This window comes from Euprymna scolopes, chromosome 22 (assembly GCF_053919585.1).
Source record: "Euprymna scolopes isolate OS-2025 chromosome 22, ASM5391958v1, whole genome shotgun sequence".
Taxonomy (NCBI): Eukaryota; Metazoa; Mollusca; class Cephalopoda; order Sepiida; family Sepiolidae; genus Euprymna; species Euprymna scolopes.
This window is the reverse complement of record NC_136503.1, coordinates 79,186,747-79,204,922: the sequence shown is the minus strand read 5'-3', so window position 1 is coordinate 79,204,922 and position 18,176 is coordinate 79,186,747. Positions and strand designations below refer to the sequence as shown.

The window sequence follows — 18,176 nt, the reverse complement described above, 5'->3', positions numbered from 1 at the left end:
GTTCCTGATCGAATTTCAGTCACTACAAGAGGTAGTTAAAATGTTAATCACCTTATGCAATCGTTGCTCTTACAACATCAACTTACTGGAAAGGTGCCCACAGATTTTGGTACCCGAGTGCGCAACAAAGCTCCGTGCGAAGCACGGGTATCTTTGCTAGTATATATATATATATTATTGTTATATATTATATATATTATTGTTATATATTATATATATATATATATTATTGTTATATATTATATATATATATATATAATTAGCCATTTTTAATATATATATATATATATATATATATATATATATATATATATATATAATTAGCCACTGACACGTGTTTCGTCATCTACGGCTCATCAGAGTGGCTGAATCTAGCGAGATTCGAAATCGAGACCCCACGGTATTGAGCTTAAACCCCTTACCGCTGACCCATCTCGCACGACTGTCTGGATATATCGCGACTTACTTAGATGTTATTTGTTTTGGTTTTAACGATATGTTTTGAATGAATTCAATTATTTACTAAAGTGCATTTTTACCTAAATGCGAGTTGGGAATAATTTTCCCTTTAACCGATTTGGTATTTCCACATGGGGAGCGGTATATATATTATTTTTAAAATATAATTATCCACTGATACGTGCGGTCCCAATTTCGAATCTTGCTAGATTCAGTCACTCTGAGGAGTTGTAGATGACGAAACACGTGTCAGTGGATAATTATATTTTAAAAATAATATATATATACCGCTCCCCATGTGGGGGTACCAAATTGGTTAAAGGGAAAATTATTCCCAACTCGCATTTAGGTACAAATCCACTTTTGTAAATAATTGAATTCATTCAAAACATATCGCTAAAACCAAAACAAACAACATCTATATATATATATATATATATATATATATATATATATATATATATATATATATATATATTTACATAGTCGCCACATTGGACATGCTAATGTTTCTGACAAATGATTGGTTAAAACCAGAAGTCCTTGTTAGGCGACTTAATAAGTGGTTGCTTTCTACAAAAGAAACCAGTCCTCAAAACAACATGAACCAACGCTAAAGAAAAGGAAATGACTATTCAGAATGAAATATTGATATTTTAGGACCGAAGCTGTTTAGGATCTAATGTCAAATTTCTAGGTAAGTGCTGATTATTTATATTACTTGTATTGATCGAAATGCTGTTCTTATCTTGAGCGTTATTCATGCAACGTTTCAGTCGGATTGTCCTTCGTCCCTCTCCAGGCATGTTGGTTGTTGTTTGGAAAAGAAAAGAGAAAAGTTACTGGCTCCGTAGATATTTTCATATTCTGTGAGTTAGTCTCTATTTTATGGTTTTAGTTTCGAATTTTCTTTAACTTTAGTCCAGTTATCAGTTACTTACCTGAGATAATTTGAAGATATTTTTTTTCCTGTCAATTATTTTGAGAGCACCATTCTAAAAAAGAAAGGAAATAGTTAAAATAAACATTTAGACATTTTAGAACTAAGTGTATTTTTAACATGCTGACAAAAAGATGAAAAGAAACAAGTTTAATATGGCACTGTATATAATGCCAGCGAAACAAACAGTTTGGTTCCACTCCTGGCTTCGGCTTAGCGACAGTAACATCTTAGAAAAGTGCCAAGAGCAGCGCTAACAATTAATTTACATGTAGTTCAATTGAAGGATAAAGAAAAGATGAACGGCAAGAGCTAACTTAACAATGAGAATTTTGGAATGACGGCGAGAAAAATGAATTCACAAACAAAATATATTCACATATAAACAACTTTACAGCAATGTAAAATATACCTTGAAAGACCAAAGTTTTTTTTAAAGTTCTACAGTTCTTGAATAAGAAGTAGACGGAAATTTGTTTCAAAGTTCTGCTGTGTGTGTGTGTGTGTGTGTGTGTGTGTGTGTGTGTGTGTGTGTGTGTGTGTGTGTGTGTGCGAGAGAGAGAGAGAGAGAGAGAGAGAGAGAGAGAGAGAGAGTTTAGGTAGCATATGTTCACTGGATATAGAGCTAAAGGCTTAAAGGGATTTCAGTGTGTAGTATTGTTATACTGTGGCCCTTTGAATATGATCACAGCATAGTATCTGTGTTATGTTGTGGCGGGCAATGCCAAGGCTCGGAACGATTATTATGATTAATTGTTCAATTATTTACGTTAAAAAGATATTCAGAAAAATGTTTTAAAAGAAAAGAATGTTAGTTAAAATATTTCTGTTAAATATTTAACTGGAGAATTTCGACTCAAGTGTTATAAATGAAGAAAAAGCATAAACAAAGCAAGTTTGGAATTTGGTTTAGTAAACAACGATGTGGTGGCTTACATGCATGACAAACAAGATTGTCCACTCTGGTTAACATAAGATACACATAAGCCAAGAGAAACCAGAATTAGGAGTTAGTGTGTAATAGGAGGTCGAAAAGACGAGTTGTGTAGTTAAGCTAGCCACTAAACAGGAGTTATCTCTGTAGTCCAATGGAAGCATCTACAGACCAAGTAAGGGAGAAGATTAAGAGCTACAAACTCCGAGACGTGGAACATTTGTAAATAAAGATCTGGAAATGATAACTCGGCATTTTGGGTGTTCATTCGGAAGAGGATGTCTTCATTTCAGGTGCTTGCTGTCAGAGGAAGGAGACAATTAATAAGGTACGTGACCTATTGAGTGCCAAACAGACAAGGTTGTCATTCGTTATTGTTAAAGACTGCCCATTTATTGTCCCGTTCGTTATTGTCGTGAATATGTGAAAACACCTACATACAGATAAAAAGACTATTAAATATACACATAACAGATTGACACATACAGACACCCCATGTACAAAGAAAAGTAACATAATTCTAACCATTAGACGATACATGAGCATCGATTACAGAAACACGTATACCTTATATACACTAGACATACATAGACACAGTACAACAGTATTGTGTCTATGTATGTCTAGACATACGACATACATAAACATACAACATACATAGACATGACATACATAGACATACAACATACATAGACATATATAGACATACGACATATATAGACATACAGCATACATAGACATATGACACACATAGACATACAACATATATAGACATACATAGACATATGACATACATAGACATATGACATACATAGACATTGACATACATAGACATATGACATACATAGACATATGACATACATAGACATATGACATACATAGACATTGACATACATAGACATTGACATACATAGACATTGACATACATAGACATATGACATACATAGACATATGACACACATAGACATACAACATATATAGACATACATAGACATATGACATACATAGACATATGACATACATAGACATATGACACACATAGACATATGACATACATAGACATATGACATACATAGACATATGACACACATAGACATATGACATACATAGACATATGACATACATAGACATATGACATACATAGACATATGACACACATAGACATACAACATATATAGACATACATAGACATATGACATACATAGACATATGACATACATAGACATATGACATACATAGACATGACATACATAGATATATGACATACATAGACATATGACATACATAGACATATGACATACATAGACATACGACATACATAGACATATGACATACATAGACATGACATACATAGACATATGACATACATAGACATATGACATACATAGACATATGACATACATAGACATATGACATACATAGGCATATGACATACATAGACATACAGCATACATAGACATATGACATACATAGACATATGACATACATAGACATATGACATACATAGACATGACATACATAGACATACGACATACATAGACATATGACATACATAGACATATGATATACATAGGCATATGACATACATAGACATATGACATACATAGACATATGACATACATAGACATACAGCATACATAGACATACGACATACATAGACATATGACATACATAGACATATGACATAGACATATGACATACATAGACGTATGATAGACATATGACATACATAAACATACAGCATACATGTACATATGATATACATAGACATACATATACATAGACATATTACATACATAGACATACAACATACATAGACATACAACATATATAGACATATGACATACATAGACATATGACATACATAGACATATGACATACATAGACATACGGCATACATATGACATACGGCATACATAGACATATATACATAGACATATGATATACATAGACATACATAGACATATGCCATACATAGTATGTCATACTGTTGTACTGTCGAGTTTATATGTATATTTAGACATACATAAAAAATCCGACAGTATTCCAGTTGTCTGGGATGGACTTTGAGAGTCAAGGTGTCCTGAATTTCATCATGCCACTGTTTTAAAGGCTTGTAAAATTTCACACAGGATTGTTAATTTTGAAGTTGGGAAGAATTTTTATTTATTGGAAAATATTTTCAGTTCACATGTTTCTATGAAGACTTCTTACGTTTGAGAGTGACGAAGAAAGCGCATCCCAATGAAGTGTAGAAAGAAAAAGGGTAGCAATTAAAGTCACTTGCTTTTTTGTATTCGTCTAAATCGTATCTCGATGTAAAAATCAAAAGAAAAAAGAAATAAAAGGGAAAGATGAAAGGGTAAGCGGAATGAACAAAGAAAATAATCTATCACACATTAACAAAACACTAGTATTTTCAGCTAGACTTGGTTTTGAAATTTATACTAGAAAACCAAGGGAGATAAATGTAATGTAATCAGTTATGTGGTGGTGATAGTGGGTTAGTTTATCACTAGGGCTATGACAAGAAAATATTTATTTCATTATTTTGACTCCCAAATATATATCAGTTAATATCTTATATGTTTTTAGATAGAGTGATGTGGTTCTCGATTGATTAACTGTGTCAGATATATACTCGAGAGTCAAAATAATGAAAAGAATATTCTCTTGTCTAGTGATTAGCAAGCGACCCCATCTTTTAAAAATGGATGTACGATGATAATGTACCTATGAACATGAAATTGCCTTAACATAATTACATAGTATAGATTTTTTTAGTCCGCTAAAACCGGGCAAAAGTTATAGCCCGTTGACTCAGAATGGGTGCTTTATTCCAAATTGATGGTTGAATATGGTTACATTTGTGCTCATTTTTGCATTAAATACTAATCCCTATTAATCCTTAACTGTGATTCAAATGGATACCATTCGCTGCACTTTATTATAAAGGTCCATAAAGAATTTCAGCCAGATGGGCTTAGTAGTTTCTAAAAAAACTTTTACAGTAAATGTGCTATTGTTGTGGCTAATCTCTGTTAATTTCTATTAATCTTTAACTGTTTACCAAGCAGATGCCATAATACTTAGTTCGCTGCACTTATTATAATAAAAGTCCAAACAAAATTTCAGGCAGATTGGTCCAGTCGTTTTCGAGAATTGAATTGAAAACCATGTTTAATTTCAGAAGAGTTTCCAATGGGTGGCTACTCTTTATAAATCCTGGAGATGAAAAAGAGTTTTCTGTGGGTAGCTGATGTGTATAAGTATTGAACTTTAAAAGTTTGCAGGCAAAGAGCAAAGACCTCTCTCGTATGGTCGCAACAAATGATGTGCAGGAATTCTAAAAGATCCAATATTTTTATGGAGCTATTCCAGTTTCTGATTGGTTGCTAGTAGAACGTGGCTCCATTTGATTGGTCAGTTCCTATCGCCAGTGTCTATAAGTGGAACCTTCCAATTTTCTTTAATCATACACCCTTATTATATCAAAAATAGTGCAACAGTTACCATAATACTTATTTCGTTGCACCCTATCATAACAAAAGTCCATACGGAATTTCAGCCAGATCGGTTCAGTAGTTTTCAAGAAACAGTGCAGACAGACAGACAGAACAGACAAACAGACAGACAAAAAGAAATATAATATAGATTTGTAAATGCTGCATCAGGTTCAGCATCATGTTCGGCAGGAGGGAATCATAAAAATTGTATAATGTTATTTACCGGTAACCACATGCCAACGTCCTGTGTGTGTAGCCAACCATCTTTGTCTAGAATCTCACTTGTTTTATCAGGAAGTTTATAATAGCCTTTCGTGACACTTGGGCCCTTCACGCAAATCTACAAAAGAAATAAAAGCATTTTAATTAAAGTCTTCACGTGCGATTAAGTCCTACCTAACTAATAATCCTGGTGAACCAAGTGCAAAGGAGATCCAGACAATTGCACTTAAGGGAACAACGAGGATACTAAAAAGAGCTCTCGGTTGGTTTCAATAAAAAGCAGGGCAATGTTGGCAACTGATTTGGCTGCCCCATACCCAGCGTTACAACCTTCAAAGGAAAATAAATAAATAAATAAAAAATAAAATAAATAAATAAATAAATAAACGAAGGTCGTTCCAAAAGTAAGGTTTCCTATTTTTTTTTTAACTCAAAAACTAAAACATCAAAGAGCTACGAAGACGGGAGTGGTACCCTTAAAACGAGTGACTGTTTGTGCTCTAGAATTTTTCTTTCTTACATAGTCACCACCATTCTCAGGGCACCTTTTCTAAAACAATAAAAAAGAAAGTAATATGATGCTATTAGTATAATGAAAAAGAAAATGGTGTCCTTTATTCAATCCCAAGTGTAATGCAGTACACGCACTTACACATGTAGACCCAACACGTTGTAGTTTCAGTCACAAAGGAGACAAAGAATAGGAAATAGGAAAGAACTTCAACTCCTGTTTTAGGTTTTAAGGAAAGGCCTTTATTCTTCATTCTCCCGCCATGCGTGACTTCTCGTCACAGCTGTGACGTCACTCACGTCTCTAACGTGATTATCTTCATTCTTTCTGATGTCTTTCCTCTTTAATGTCATCGTTTTCGCTAACGTTCTCTCTTTTTTTTTTTTACAAGGTGGTCACCACTTATCAAGGCCCAGAAGTCACTCAGGGATAAGGGTTATTGTAAGTACAGTACGTTAGTGTGGATATTTAAAGTGTCTACTTAAGGGGGCGGTTCATCAGGAATTTGTTTATGTTGGACTTGAAGACATCCAAGTTGTAGTCAGGAGGGAAGCAGGCAGACGGAACAGAGTTCAGTCAGGAGGGAAGCAGGCAGACTGAACAGAGAACAGCGTGCATTTCTAAGAAAGAAGCTTTGTTCATGGAATCTACCTTTTGATTTAAGCATAGATAAAGAGGGGGGAAAGTTTTTGACAGTGGATTCAGCTAGACGGGTGTTTTTTATAAAAAATTGGCGAGGGGGGGACCAGAGATTGGAGTTCAGACGAGCACTTGCCATGGAAATAATGATAAAACAAAGATAGGCTTGCAACGTCTCTTCTGTGGGAGAGAGGTTGCAGGGAAGAGAAAAGGGCATTCCCCACTAAGCCACAAAGTCTATTTTGTACTCTGTCAAGGCAGGATAGGCTGTTTTTAGCAGCTCCTGCCCAGATACGGCAGCAGTATTCCATCCTTGGATGTACTTGGCTTTTATATAGATAGAGAATTGCATCAGTAGTGAGATATCTTCTGGAGCGGTAGAAGGATCCCACCATCTTTCCAGTGACCTTGGCAACAGACTTGATGTATGTGTTCCATTTAAGATCAGGAGTGAAGGTCAAGCCCAGAAGCCTGTCAAAACATGGGGCTTCTCCTAGACGAGAGCCATCCATTTCAATTGATGCCAGATGGGGATCAGAGCGTTGAGGATGTAAAGATAGAAGTTTGGTTTTAGATGCATAAAAGGTAACCAGCCACGTCTTCCCCCACTGAACCACTCGTTCGAGATCAGAGGAGAGAGAATCAGAGAGAGCTTTGTCATTTACGGCCTTTGATGTGTTGCTGTAGATGGTCGTGTCATCAGCATAGATGTCAACGAATGATTTAAGTATGTGTTTAGGGAGATCATTGATGTAGATCAGGAAGAGAGTTGGGCCCACCATGGACCCTTGAGGGACTCCAGCATTAATACTGCAGGCCTCTGATTTTTGTCCATCAACCACTAATCTTATGAGCCTATCAGAGAGAAATGATTTAATGATAGAGAGAATATTTCCAGTTATACCGTAGCTGGAGATCTTGTGAAGTAGGCCTTTATGCCATACTTTGTCGAGCAATTGCCCTGGAAAGGAAGCCTTTGTCAAGAGATTCACTAATCCTATGAGATATAACCATTAGCACATCTGCGGTAAATCTTGCAGAATGGAAACCATATTGCGTGTTACTAAGAAGGTTATTTCTGCTGAGGTGGTTGACTATTTCTCTATTTAATATGGATTCCAGCAACTTACTCATGACACACAGGAGACTTATTGGTCTGTACTGAGAGGGAGATGACTTATCACCTGAGTTCTTAAATACAGGGCATACTGGAGGTTTTCCAAGGTGTTGGAAACACTTCTCCTTAAGGCAACGTTTAAATAGTTTCGTAAGTATGGGAGCAAGTTCTGGTTGAAGCATTTTTAACACTATAATTGGGATGCCGTCAGGGCCAGTAGCTTTACTGGAATCAAGGTTCTTGATTAGCTTGGTGACCTCATGCACAGATATTTGTATGTTACCAAACGTGTTCTGTGTTATAGGAGGAAATATGGGGAGTTGATGGCCTTCGTCGCATAGGGTAGAATTAGCTGCAAAGTTTTTGGCAAATAGTTTGGCCTTGTCTGAAGCTGAGGAGATGACCTCTGGTCCACTGATAATGGTTGGGATAGAACGCACACTTCTGTTCAGGATCCTATTTGTTATTTGCCAAAACTGGTGGGAACCAAGCTGCTGATCAGCTACTTTGGATAATATAGCTCTCTTGCATTTTTATTACTTTTTTACAGTGGTTGCTGGCGTTCCTGAAAGCAGCTTTAGTCTCAGTGCATCTATTACGTTAGCAGCTATGGAAAAAGTGATTTCTGTGCGCGATGGCAGCAGCACATTCTGGGGAGAGCCATGGCTGGCTGTAGGGTTTTTGTTGGAATTTTTTAGATGGTATGAATCGGTCTATGCCTACAATTAACCATTCGGGCAGGTCTGATACTATAGAGGACACATCATTTTTAAATATGGAATGCAGAGGTAGAGAATTTCTTCGAAACTCCGCGGATTAAGGACTATCCACTTATCTTGTGCTTCCTTTTTAAAATTAAATATGTTTTTATCTCTTTTTCAAGATGTTTCTTAACATGTTTTATTAATCATTTGTTCATATATATATATATATATATATATATATATATATATATATATATATATATATATATATATATATATATATACATATGTTCGTTATTTTGTCAACACCATAAGAAATATCAAGAAAAGGCTTTATATAGCAATTTATTGATTTTAAATTTTCTATTTTCTATTTTTCCATATCTTCATAATTATTCGAGATTCTCTTTTTAATATGTCAAACGTTTACTTGCATTTTTTTATTGCAAATCTCAAGAAAGAAACAAAAATAATATATAACCTCTCCTTTTCCATCCTTTGCATAATATTCAGATTCCGGCACATCAACCAATTTCAGGAGACTGGACCTTAATGGACCTCCCACGTGTCCTGAAAGAAAATAATTAAAATTTAAAGAGAGCACATATAATGTTTATGTTTTTATTCAGTCCTGCCAACGATGAGTGTGCCTTGCCAGTATTCTAAGTAAATAGTGTCACCCCTTAACAAGTAGAGAGTTTACACGTCATTACTCAATTATTAGACCCTTATATATATATATATATATATATATATATATTATATTATTATATATATATTATATATATAGATACATACATATATACATGCATACATATATACATACATATATATGCATATATATACACATATATATACACACACACATATATACACACACATATATATATACACACATATATATATACACATATATATACACACATATACATATACAAACACATATATACACATATATATACACATATATATGCACACATATATATACACACATATATATACACACATATATACACATATATATACACATATATATACACATATATATATATACACACACATATATATACACACATATATATACACACAGACATAAATATATATATATACACACATGTATATATACACACACAGATATATATACAAATACACACACATATATATACACACATGTATATATATACACACACACACATATATATATGTGTGTATATATATAGTGGCATCAAAAAGAAAGTCTACACTTGTCATTTTTCAAAAACTGCAAATTTAAGATAAATTGAATGTAACTGTTTAAACAACCTATACCTCATTTGATTCGCCTTTTAATTGAAGCATCCTTTCGTTCTCGTTAATTTAAAAAAAATTAACTTCAAATCGAGAAGGTAAATAGAAACTTCGCACAACGGAAAATTGTTATTTAAATGTAACTTTAGAACATTAATGCAACACAAATACAACAGGAACACAATGAACTAGTTAATATTTAGTAGCATAGCTCTTTTGCAAACATTTGGGCATTCCCTGAATTAGTCTGCAGCCAATACTCCGGTGAAAGGGCATCCCACTTCTCTTTAATTTTTGTCCAAAGTTCTTCCAAATTTGAAATTTTATCATTGCGTAGCTGTTGCTTAATGTAATGCCATACGTTTTCGATAGGATTGAGGTCTGGAGATTGTGCAGATCAATTCAAATACGGAATATCATGCTCTTCAAGAAACCTCTTGACATTGCCAGCTGTGTGAATGGGAGCATTATTATGCATGAAGATAGGATTATCATCCAAATTCCGGCCAAAGTAGAGTAGAAAATTCTCAGTCAATCTATTAATGTACTTGGTCGAATTAATTCGACCTTGCAAGCTAACTATAGACTCTGGACTATTGACACTAATCACGCCTGACAACAAAACTGAACGTTCACCACTTTGCAGAGTTGAAAATGTGCACCTAGAACTAAATTCTTTGTTCGTCCTTTAACGGACGTACTGCCTACCATCACTGCCTAGCCTACAGAGCTTGCTTTTGTCACTAAAAATCAGTTTCGACCAATATGAAGAGTCATGATCTTCATTGCACCTGACGAAATCCAGACAGCGCTTTCTGTTCTTTACAGGAATCATCGGCTTGCATCTTTGCAACACAGCCCCGCAAATTAAATTCCTTCAATCAAGAAGAAGAAGAAGAAAAAGAAGAAGAAGACGCCTACAACGAGAGAGAAGTAAATGAATTAGTGCTGCCTGTCGTCTACCAATGAAATTCAAGTTGTCTACGCGATTATCTGCTATCCCGATAATAAATGGTTACCGTAGTGCAACAAAAAGCGGCACTTTTTAAGGCAACATAGAAAACGACCACTTTTTAAGGCAACATAGAAAACGACCACTTTTTAAGCCAACATAGAAAACGACCACTTTTTAAGCCAACATTGAAAACGGCCACTTTTTAAGGCAACATTGAAAACGGCCACTTTTTAAGCCAACATTGAAAACGGCCACTTTTTAAAGCAACATTGAAAACGACCACTTTTTAAGGCAACATTGAAAACGACCACTTTTTAAAGCAACATTGAAAACGACCACTTTTTAAGGCAACATTGAAAACGACCACTTTTTAAGGCAACATTGAAAACGGCCACTTTTTAAGGCAACATTGAAAACGGCCACTTTTTAAGGCAACATTGAAAACGGCCACTTTTTAAGGCAACATTGAAAACGGCCACTTTTTAAAAGCAACATTGAAAACGACCACTTTTTAAGGCAACATTGAAAACGACTACTTTTTAAAGCAACATTGAAAACGGACACTTTTTAAGGCAATATTGAAAACGGACACTTTTTAAGGCAACATTGAAAACGGACAATTTAAAATAACAAGCAAAAGTTATAGCCCGTTGCCTAAGAATGACTGATTCATGTCAAATTGATCGCTGAATATGATTAAATTTATGCTCATTTTTGCATAAAATCTTAATCTCTATTAATCCCTAACTAGGCGTCAAACGAATACCAGTTCGCTTCATAACAAAAGTCCATACAAAATTTTAGCTAAATCAGCCCATTCATATGTAAAATATTGATGTAGGCATTATGTAGACGTTAAGCGTAAATGGGGGCGCTTTGATATTATTATAGCCCTTTTGTTAAACCCGCAAAAGTATTTATCTAAGCTAGTAGGAACGCCTGACAAAGCCCGATACGCTTAAATATGATATTTTAATTCTTGTAGATTTCGTATCTATTATTATAGAGTTAATGTTCTACCGATTTTTATATATTACTAGCGAGGGGTACCCGGCGTTGCCCGGGTGTTTGTAGGGGTGTGTGGTGTTAAATAAAAAAGAAGCCGGGGGGAGGTAGGATCGAAGCCGAACCCCTGAAGCGAAGTTTGAAAATAAAATCGGCCAGCCAGAAGTGAAAGATGTTTGAAAGTCGTCGAGCGTTACGACGACGACGATGACGATGTAGGCATTGTTATAAGCGAAGTAAGAAAAGAAAACAACGTTTTAATTAAACGGGGGGGGGGGGTAAAACACAAAAAAATAACGTAAGGCAAACGAACGATTAAAACAGAAAAACGAACGAACGTTACGTGAAAAATGGCTTAAATAATACAGGGTTCAATATTTAAATTTAAAAAATCGAAAAAAAAAAAAAACATGTCACACCACGATTCGAACCCAAAACGTTTAGATAATGAACCAACGCCATAACTACCTGCGCTAAAGCGGCGTATATAAAGTTTGTTTGGTTTATCAACTATTTAAAGTAAATCAGGTCCCGACGTCATGACGTCATCTGACGCATGCGTTGTTGACCCTCCCCCCTGTCGAATCTGTCTAGACATCTCTCTCTCTCTCTCTCTCTCTCTCTCTCACACACACACACTCTCTCTCTCTCTCTCTCTCTCACTCACTTCGTCTGTCTTACTCTAAAGACTGGAAAATGGCGTCTGGCTGTTTTTATTTAAAAAAAAAACTTCGATCATTAATATTTTTTGTAAGCATATTTTTTTTTTACTTCACATGTTTGGCTTAGCTTTATTTTTCGTTTAACTATCGCATCTACCTATTTTGAATGTGGTAATAACTTTGGTAACGTTTCCATAGCGTAGACGTTCATAGTTTAGCTTTAATTAATTTTTTTTTACCGATTTTTAAATTGTAAATTCAGACCGCCATTAGAGGTTGCTGACGTCAAGATCACGTGACATGACTCAGCGGGTTTTAAATACAAGTTGACCCAAAATAAACGGCCGCGTGTATACTTTATGTAGAAGATTTGGCGGCCGTATATTTTGGGGCAGTTATAAATCGATTTAAAAATATGTAATGTTTAACATTAAAATGTCACTTTTTTGGGGGTGCCCCCTGCAGAAAATCGATTAGTTGACGCACTTCTGATGGTCACTTTGGGCCAATTTTTCGATATTTGTCGTCCGGAAGGTGGAGCTTTCATATGAGACCAAGTTTGTGAATTTTTGTTGTGTCTGTCGAAAGTTTTTAGCGGACACACAAACATACATACATACACACACACAAACATACACACATTTTCGCTTTTATATATATAGATAAAGTTGCAATTTCAAAAATAAAAAAAATATATCCACATGATTCAGGTGCATCAGCTTGAATAGACACCGAAAACAACACTCACGAGAAAAATATATGCATATAACTTGAGTTCCTTCAGCTATAATCAAAACCAAAACCAAAACTTATGCGGAATTCTTGTTGGTAAAATTATTTATTAAAGGAAATGTAAGTCCATAACAATTAAACGACAGTCACTCGGATGTAAGCGTGGCACACAAAATAAATAACACACATGCTATCGTATCAATATTTATTTATTTATCCTTTTTCACCTCAAACAAAGTTAGGGACTGTGGAGAATTGAGCAGCAAGTTGTTTGTTCACATTACATTTAAACTTCCACAGTTTAGTACAGTAAAGAAACAGGAATCAGGAAGGAAATTCCAAAGTCTAGCAGTCAGAGGGAAGATCCTATTAGAGTAAAAGACTTTCCGGTCTGGGGACCTCAATAGTGAAGGAGTGGGATTTTGCTATTTGTCTGGTTAGTCGGGGACATATTCCTTGAGGAGGCACAAGTGCTACGAGTTCATCAGAGCACATTCCATTATAGTACTTATAAAACCAGCATAGGGCTGCGACATTGTGGTGATGGGACAGATGTTGTAGCTTGGCTGACAGTGCAAGGCTTATACTCTTCTCTTCCTAACACATCCTCCGCCTGTGCTGAACTGGATGATACAGCATCTATCTTTGACAACTAGAAACTATGCCAAACATCATTATGGCAAATAAGTAAAAAAGGTATTGTCTAAATCTTCCTGATGAAGGCTTTTTTATAAGCTAGAAATTAGAAATTTTAAATTAATATTTATTAAAAAATAAACACTGCACATGTCTGATCATTTAACCGTCATGTTTTGAAATTCAAATTCTGTTTAATATTTATAAGTAAAGAATTTATTATTGGAATTATTTTTGAGATGAGTAATTTGCATACTTATTTAGTTGCGGACTGTTATCCTCATCTTCATAGTTTTTTTTTTTCATAACGTTTCGGCCAACTATTCCTCTGGCCTTCGTCAGGTGGATAACCATGATGGGATAGAAATACTGAGTCTCTTAACTGTATTCTCAGTAATTACTGCCTTCCATAGTTGTTGTCGTCTCACCACATTTTGGCCAATTAATTCTTTGGTCTGCTTTGGGTAGGATGGAAACCGTTATCTTCAGGCAATGCTCACCTGGAACCGTAGAGTTTCAATGCCTCCTTCCACTGTGCCATGGGCCCCGAAAAGCGGTCAACGTTGGATTTTTTGCTCTTATAAATTCAAGTTTTTCATTTTTATCTGAAGATACAGTTAAGAAACACAGCATTCTTATCCTGTCAACCACCTGAAGAAGGCCGGAGGAATAGTTGGCCGAAACGTGGTGAAACAACAACTATGAAGATGATGATAACAGTCCGCAAATTAAATAAATAACGAATTCTTACCTGATTTATATTCTTGTGGTAAAGTCATTGTCACCACTGCTGTTGCTTCTGTTTGACCATATCCTTCGAATATCTGGAACATAATGAAAAGTGATTTTTAGATTCTTAGAGGCAGATGATTGCAAGGGAAGATTAAATCTGGACAGTATAAAGAGACGTCTACAGAACTTCGAGAGTATGGCCACGTTGAAAGAATAGATGAGAGCTCTTGGGTCAGTGGATGTAGAACAGTTAAGGTATTAAGGTCAGTTCATAGGGGAAGGTCATGGAAAACATGACAGGAAATGATAAGTATGATCTTGAAAAAAAAAGAAGGATAAACAAAGACTTGGCTAGAGATGGATTAGTTTGGAAGTGAATTTATATAAGCTGTTCAACACATGCCAGCAGGTAAAATGGATGTTAAATCGAATATGATGACGATGATGATGATGATGACGACGATGATGATGACGATGATGATGATGACGACGATGATGATGACGATGATGATGATGACGAGGCTTCTGTCAGATAAGACTTTTTACTCAGAATCAAAGAAATTGAGATAATACGTCTGCCAAACAATCCTCTCACAACATTCAATTAAAAGTACTCCATATTTTGTTTTTGGGGGGGGGGTTGTAGGGGACTAAAAATTAGAGGACACCGGGGAGGAGTAATCTGCCCCTGCTCTAAGGCTGGTTGGTTTTTCCCTTTGGTCACGGGCAGACGTGTTGCCTTTTCCCTCTCAAGAAGAGGAGAACCTTCGTTCCACCACGAGGTGAGCTCTGAGAACTTTTTCCACCAGTCGGTGAGTCTTATCAAACTGTCGCTATTGTATTGTGTTTTATTGTTGTTTAAATGTTTGTCAGTGTATAATAAATGTGTAAACGTAATTGGGCAATTGTGTTTATTCATATATTTTTTGTTTAGTTAAATCGAATATGATGACGATCATGATGATGACGAGGCTTCTGTCAGATAAGATTTTTACTCAGAATCAAAGAGATTGAGATAATACGTCTGCCATTTTGATTAGTACCACACTGTAAAAACTTGAATTCAAAAATTGCATCAGTGTGGCGTTATTACTTCCCTTTTTGGGGATGCAGTTGTTTTTTTTTTTAAGGGTAGCCATTTAACCTTGTTGCTCTGACAGTCGAAATGGCTATTGTCTTTGGATGGACTTAGAGAAACAAAAAATTTTGATCTGAACATTTTAATTGATTGTGATTTTTCACACCAATGGAGGAAGACTTATCCAAATGTCTTACAGATAAGACTCTCAAGAAGAAAAGGGACACGCCTACAGTTGAAAGACATTGGCTGGGTCTTAACAATCTTAAATGAGCCAAGCCATTTTGTATCTCGTTTATCCTCATCTTCATAGTTTATCCTCATCTTCACAGTCAGTCTTAGCAAAGACATAATGAGGTAAGACAAATATGGCAACAGTATTTCATATATGGTTTGATAGTAGATTTGTGGAGATAGGGAATATCATCGGATGTGAGAAAGTGTTTACAGAGAAGCAGATTATGATTATGTGTTAGGATATGACGTTACAAACAGAAAATCCGAAATGAGACGTGGCAAACAAGGGAAAAAGATTTACCGTTTTGATTGAAAGCTGATTGTGTCTGGATACATTTTTTTTTTTAAGTTCTGCCTTCATTCACCCCTTAAGAGAGTTATGTGGAAGCTCACATAATGTGTAAAAATAAAAATAAAATGAAGCAAAAAAGGAAATGTGTTGGAAAGCCCATGTATATTATGAGAGAATCTGACATCAATATATGCTGTCATTCTATTTTGTTATATTATTGTAGCCACCAGGAAAGAAAACAGAAAAACTTTGGCTTCTGCGATACCATTATGATCACTTTTAGAGTTAGATGTCACTATATAATGAGCCAACTGCTATATGTAAACAAAATTCATTTTCACATGTATCATTAAGGGGGAGAAGAAAGGTGTAACAAACTAAACTGTGTACTGCCTTACCAAACATCCTAATGCACACCGGAAGAATGTTAGCACTTTATCGGAAAGAGGTGCGGAACCAGTAACCATGAATTTTATATTCCCTCCAAATATATCTTGAATTTTTTTGAATACTAGTTTATCCCAGATGCTGTCTCGACGTACTATCAATCTAGAATAGAAAAAACAATGACAAAAAATTATGCTTTGAAATCAAATTCTGCAATATCATAAAATTCAAAACATTTTAAATATATATATATATATATATATATATATATATATATATATATATATATATATATATATATATATATATATATATATATATAGAGAGAGAGAGAGAGAGAGAGAGAGAGAGAGAGAGCGAGAGAGAGAGAGACTTGGAATATTATGTTTAAGGAACATAATATGGGCAAATGTAGGTCATTAGTGTCCTGGTTATTAATCCCCCGAGCATAAGTGTCCCAGTCTTAAGTGTCCTAGGTCTTTAGTGTATCTTTTCATTTGTGTACTAGTAATATTGTTGTTGTTGTCTCATCCAATGCCAGTAGGCGCAGGTGAAACGTGAACAAATTCCGATTGCCAGAGTTTGCGATCGGCCATTGCAGCAACCAGCTCAGTTTCTACCAGACCAGTTTCCTTTTCAATAATGGATTTCAGTGTTACACATGGACGTCCAGCTCTCCTTTTTGTGTCTGGAGCCGTACAGAAGGATTGACTCTATGCAGGCTTTGAAGACCTTGGTTTTGGTTTCTTTCTTGATTGGAGATTTCCATACTTTCTCTAAATAATGAAGTGCACTCTATGGTAGCGCGATCCTAACATTCATATCATGTCCGCTTTCGGAATAGCTTCCCAGTAACATAAAGAGAGAATACCCACAAGGATTCATAAAAATTCGAAGGTCCCTAGTGCTTTTGATTTATTCTTAAATCACCAAAATGAGGTCAAATAAATTCTTAAACCATTCAAATAGGTTCAAATAAATTTGTCCTTATTAGAGTGCATTTAGTAAAAGTTTTGAAACTGGAACATTGAGTCAAAGGAAAAAATCGAGAGGAAGTCAACATGTTTTTAGAAACAAATATCAGATCGGTGCAAAAGATTTTGCGGTTTGTAGAAAGGTCATTTTAAACCATCAATAATTT

At 35.2% G+C, this 18,176-nt stretch overlaps 1 protein-coding gene across 3 annotated transcripts in view; it reads right to left on the bottom strand.

Moving 5' to 3' along the window:
• The window catches only part of LOC145243486 (long-chain-fatty-acid--CoA ligase 5-like), a 174,500-nt gene that overhangs the window by 32,140 nt on the left and 124,184 nt on the right, over window positions 1–18,176 (bottom strand). For all 3 annotated transcript variants that reach the window (XM_080106429.1, XM_080106427.1, XM_080106428.1), the window contains exons 14-18: window positions 17,047–17,197; window positions 15,061–15,133; window positions 9,514–9,602; window positions 6,063–6,179; window positions 1,401–1,454 (exon numbers count right to left, since the gene is read on the bottom strand). In XM_080106429.1, coding sequence (XP_079962555.1) covers window positions 1,401–1,454; window positions 6,063–6,179; window positions 9,514–9,602; window positions 15,061–15,133; window positions 17,047–17,197 — 484 coding nt within the window. The remainder of the gene's footprint in view (window positions 1–1,400; window positions 1,455–6,062; window positions 6,180–9,513; window positions 9,603–15,060; window positions 15,134–17,046; window positions 17,198–18,176) is intronic.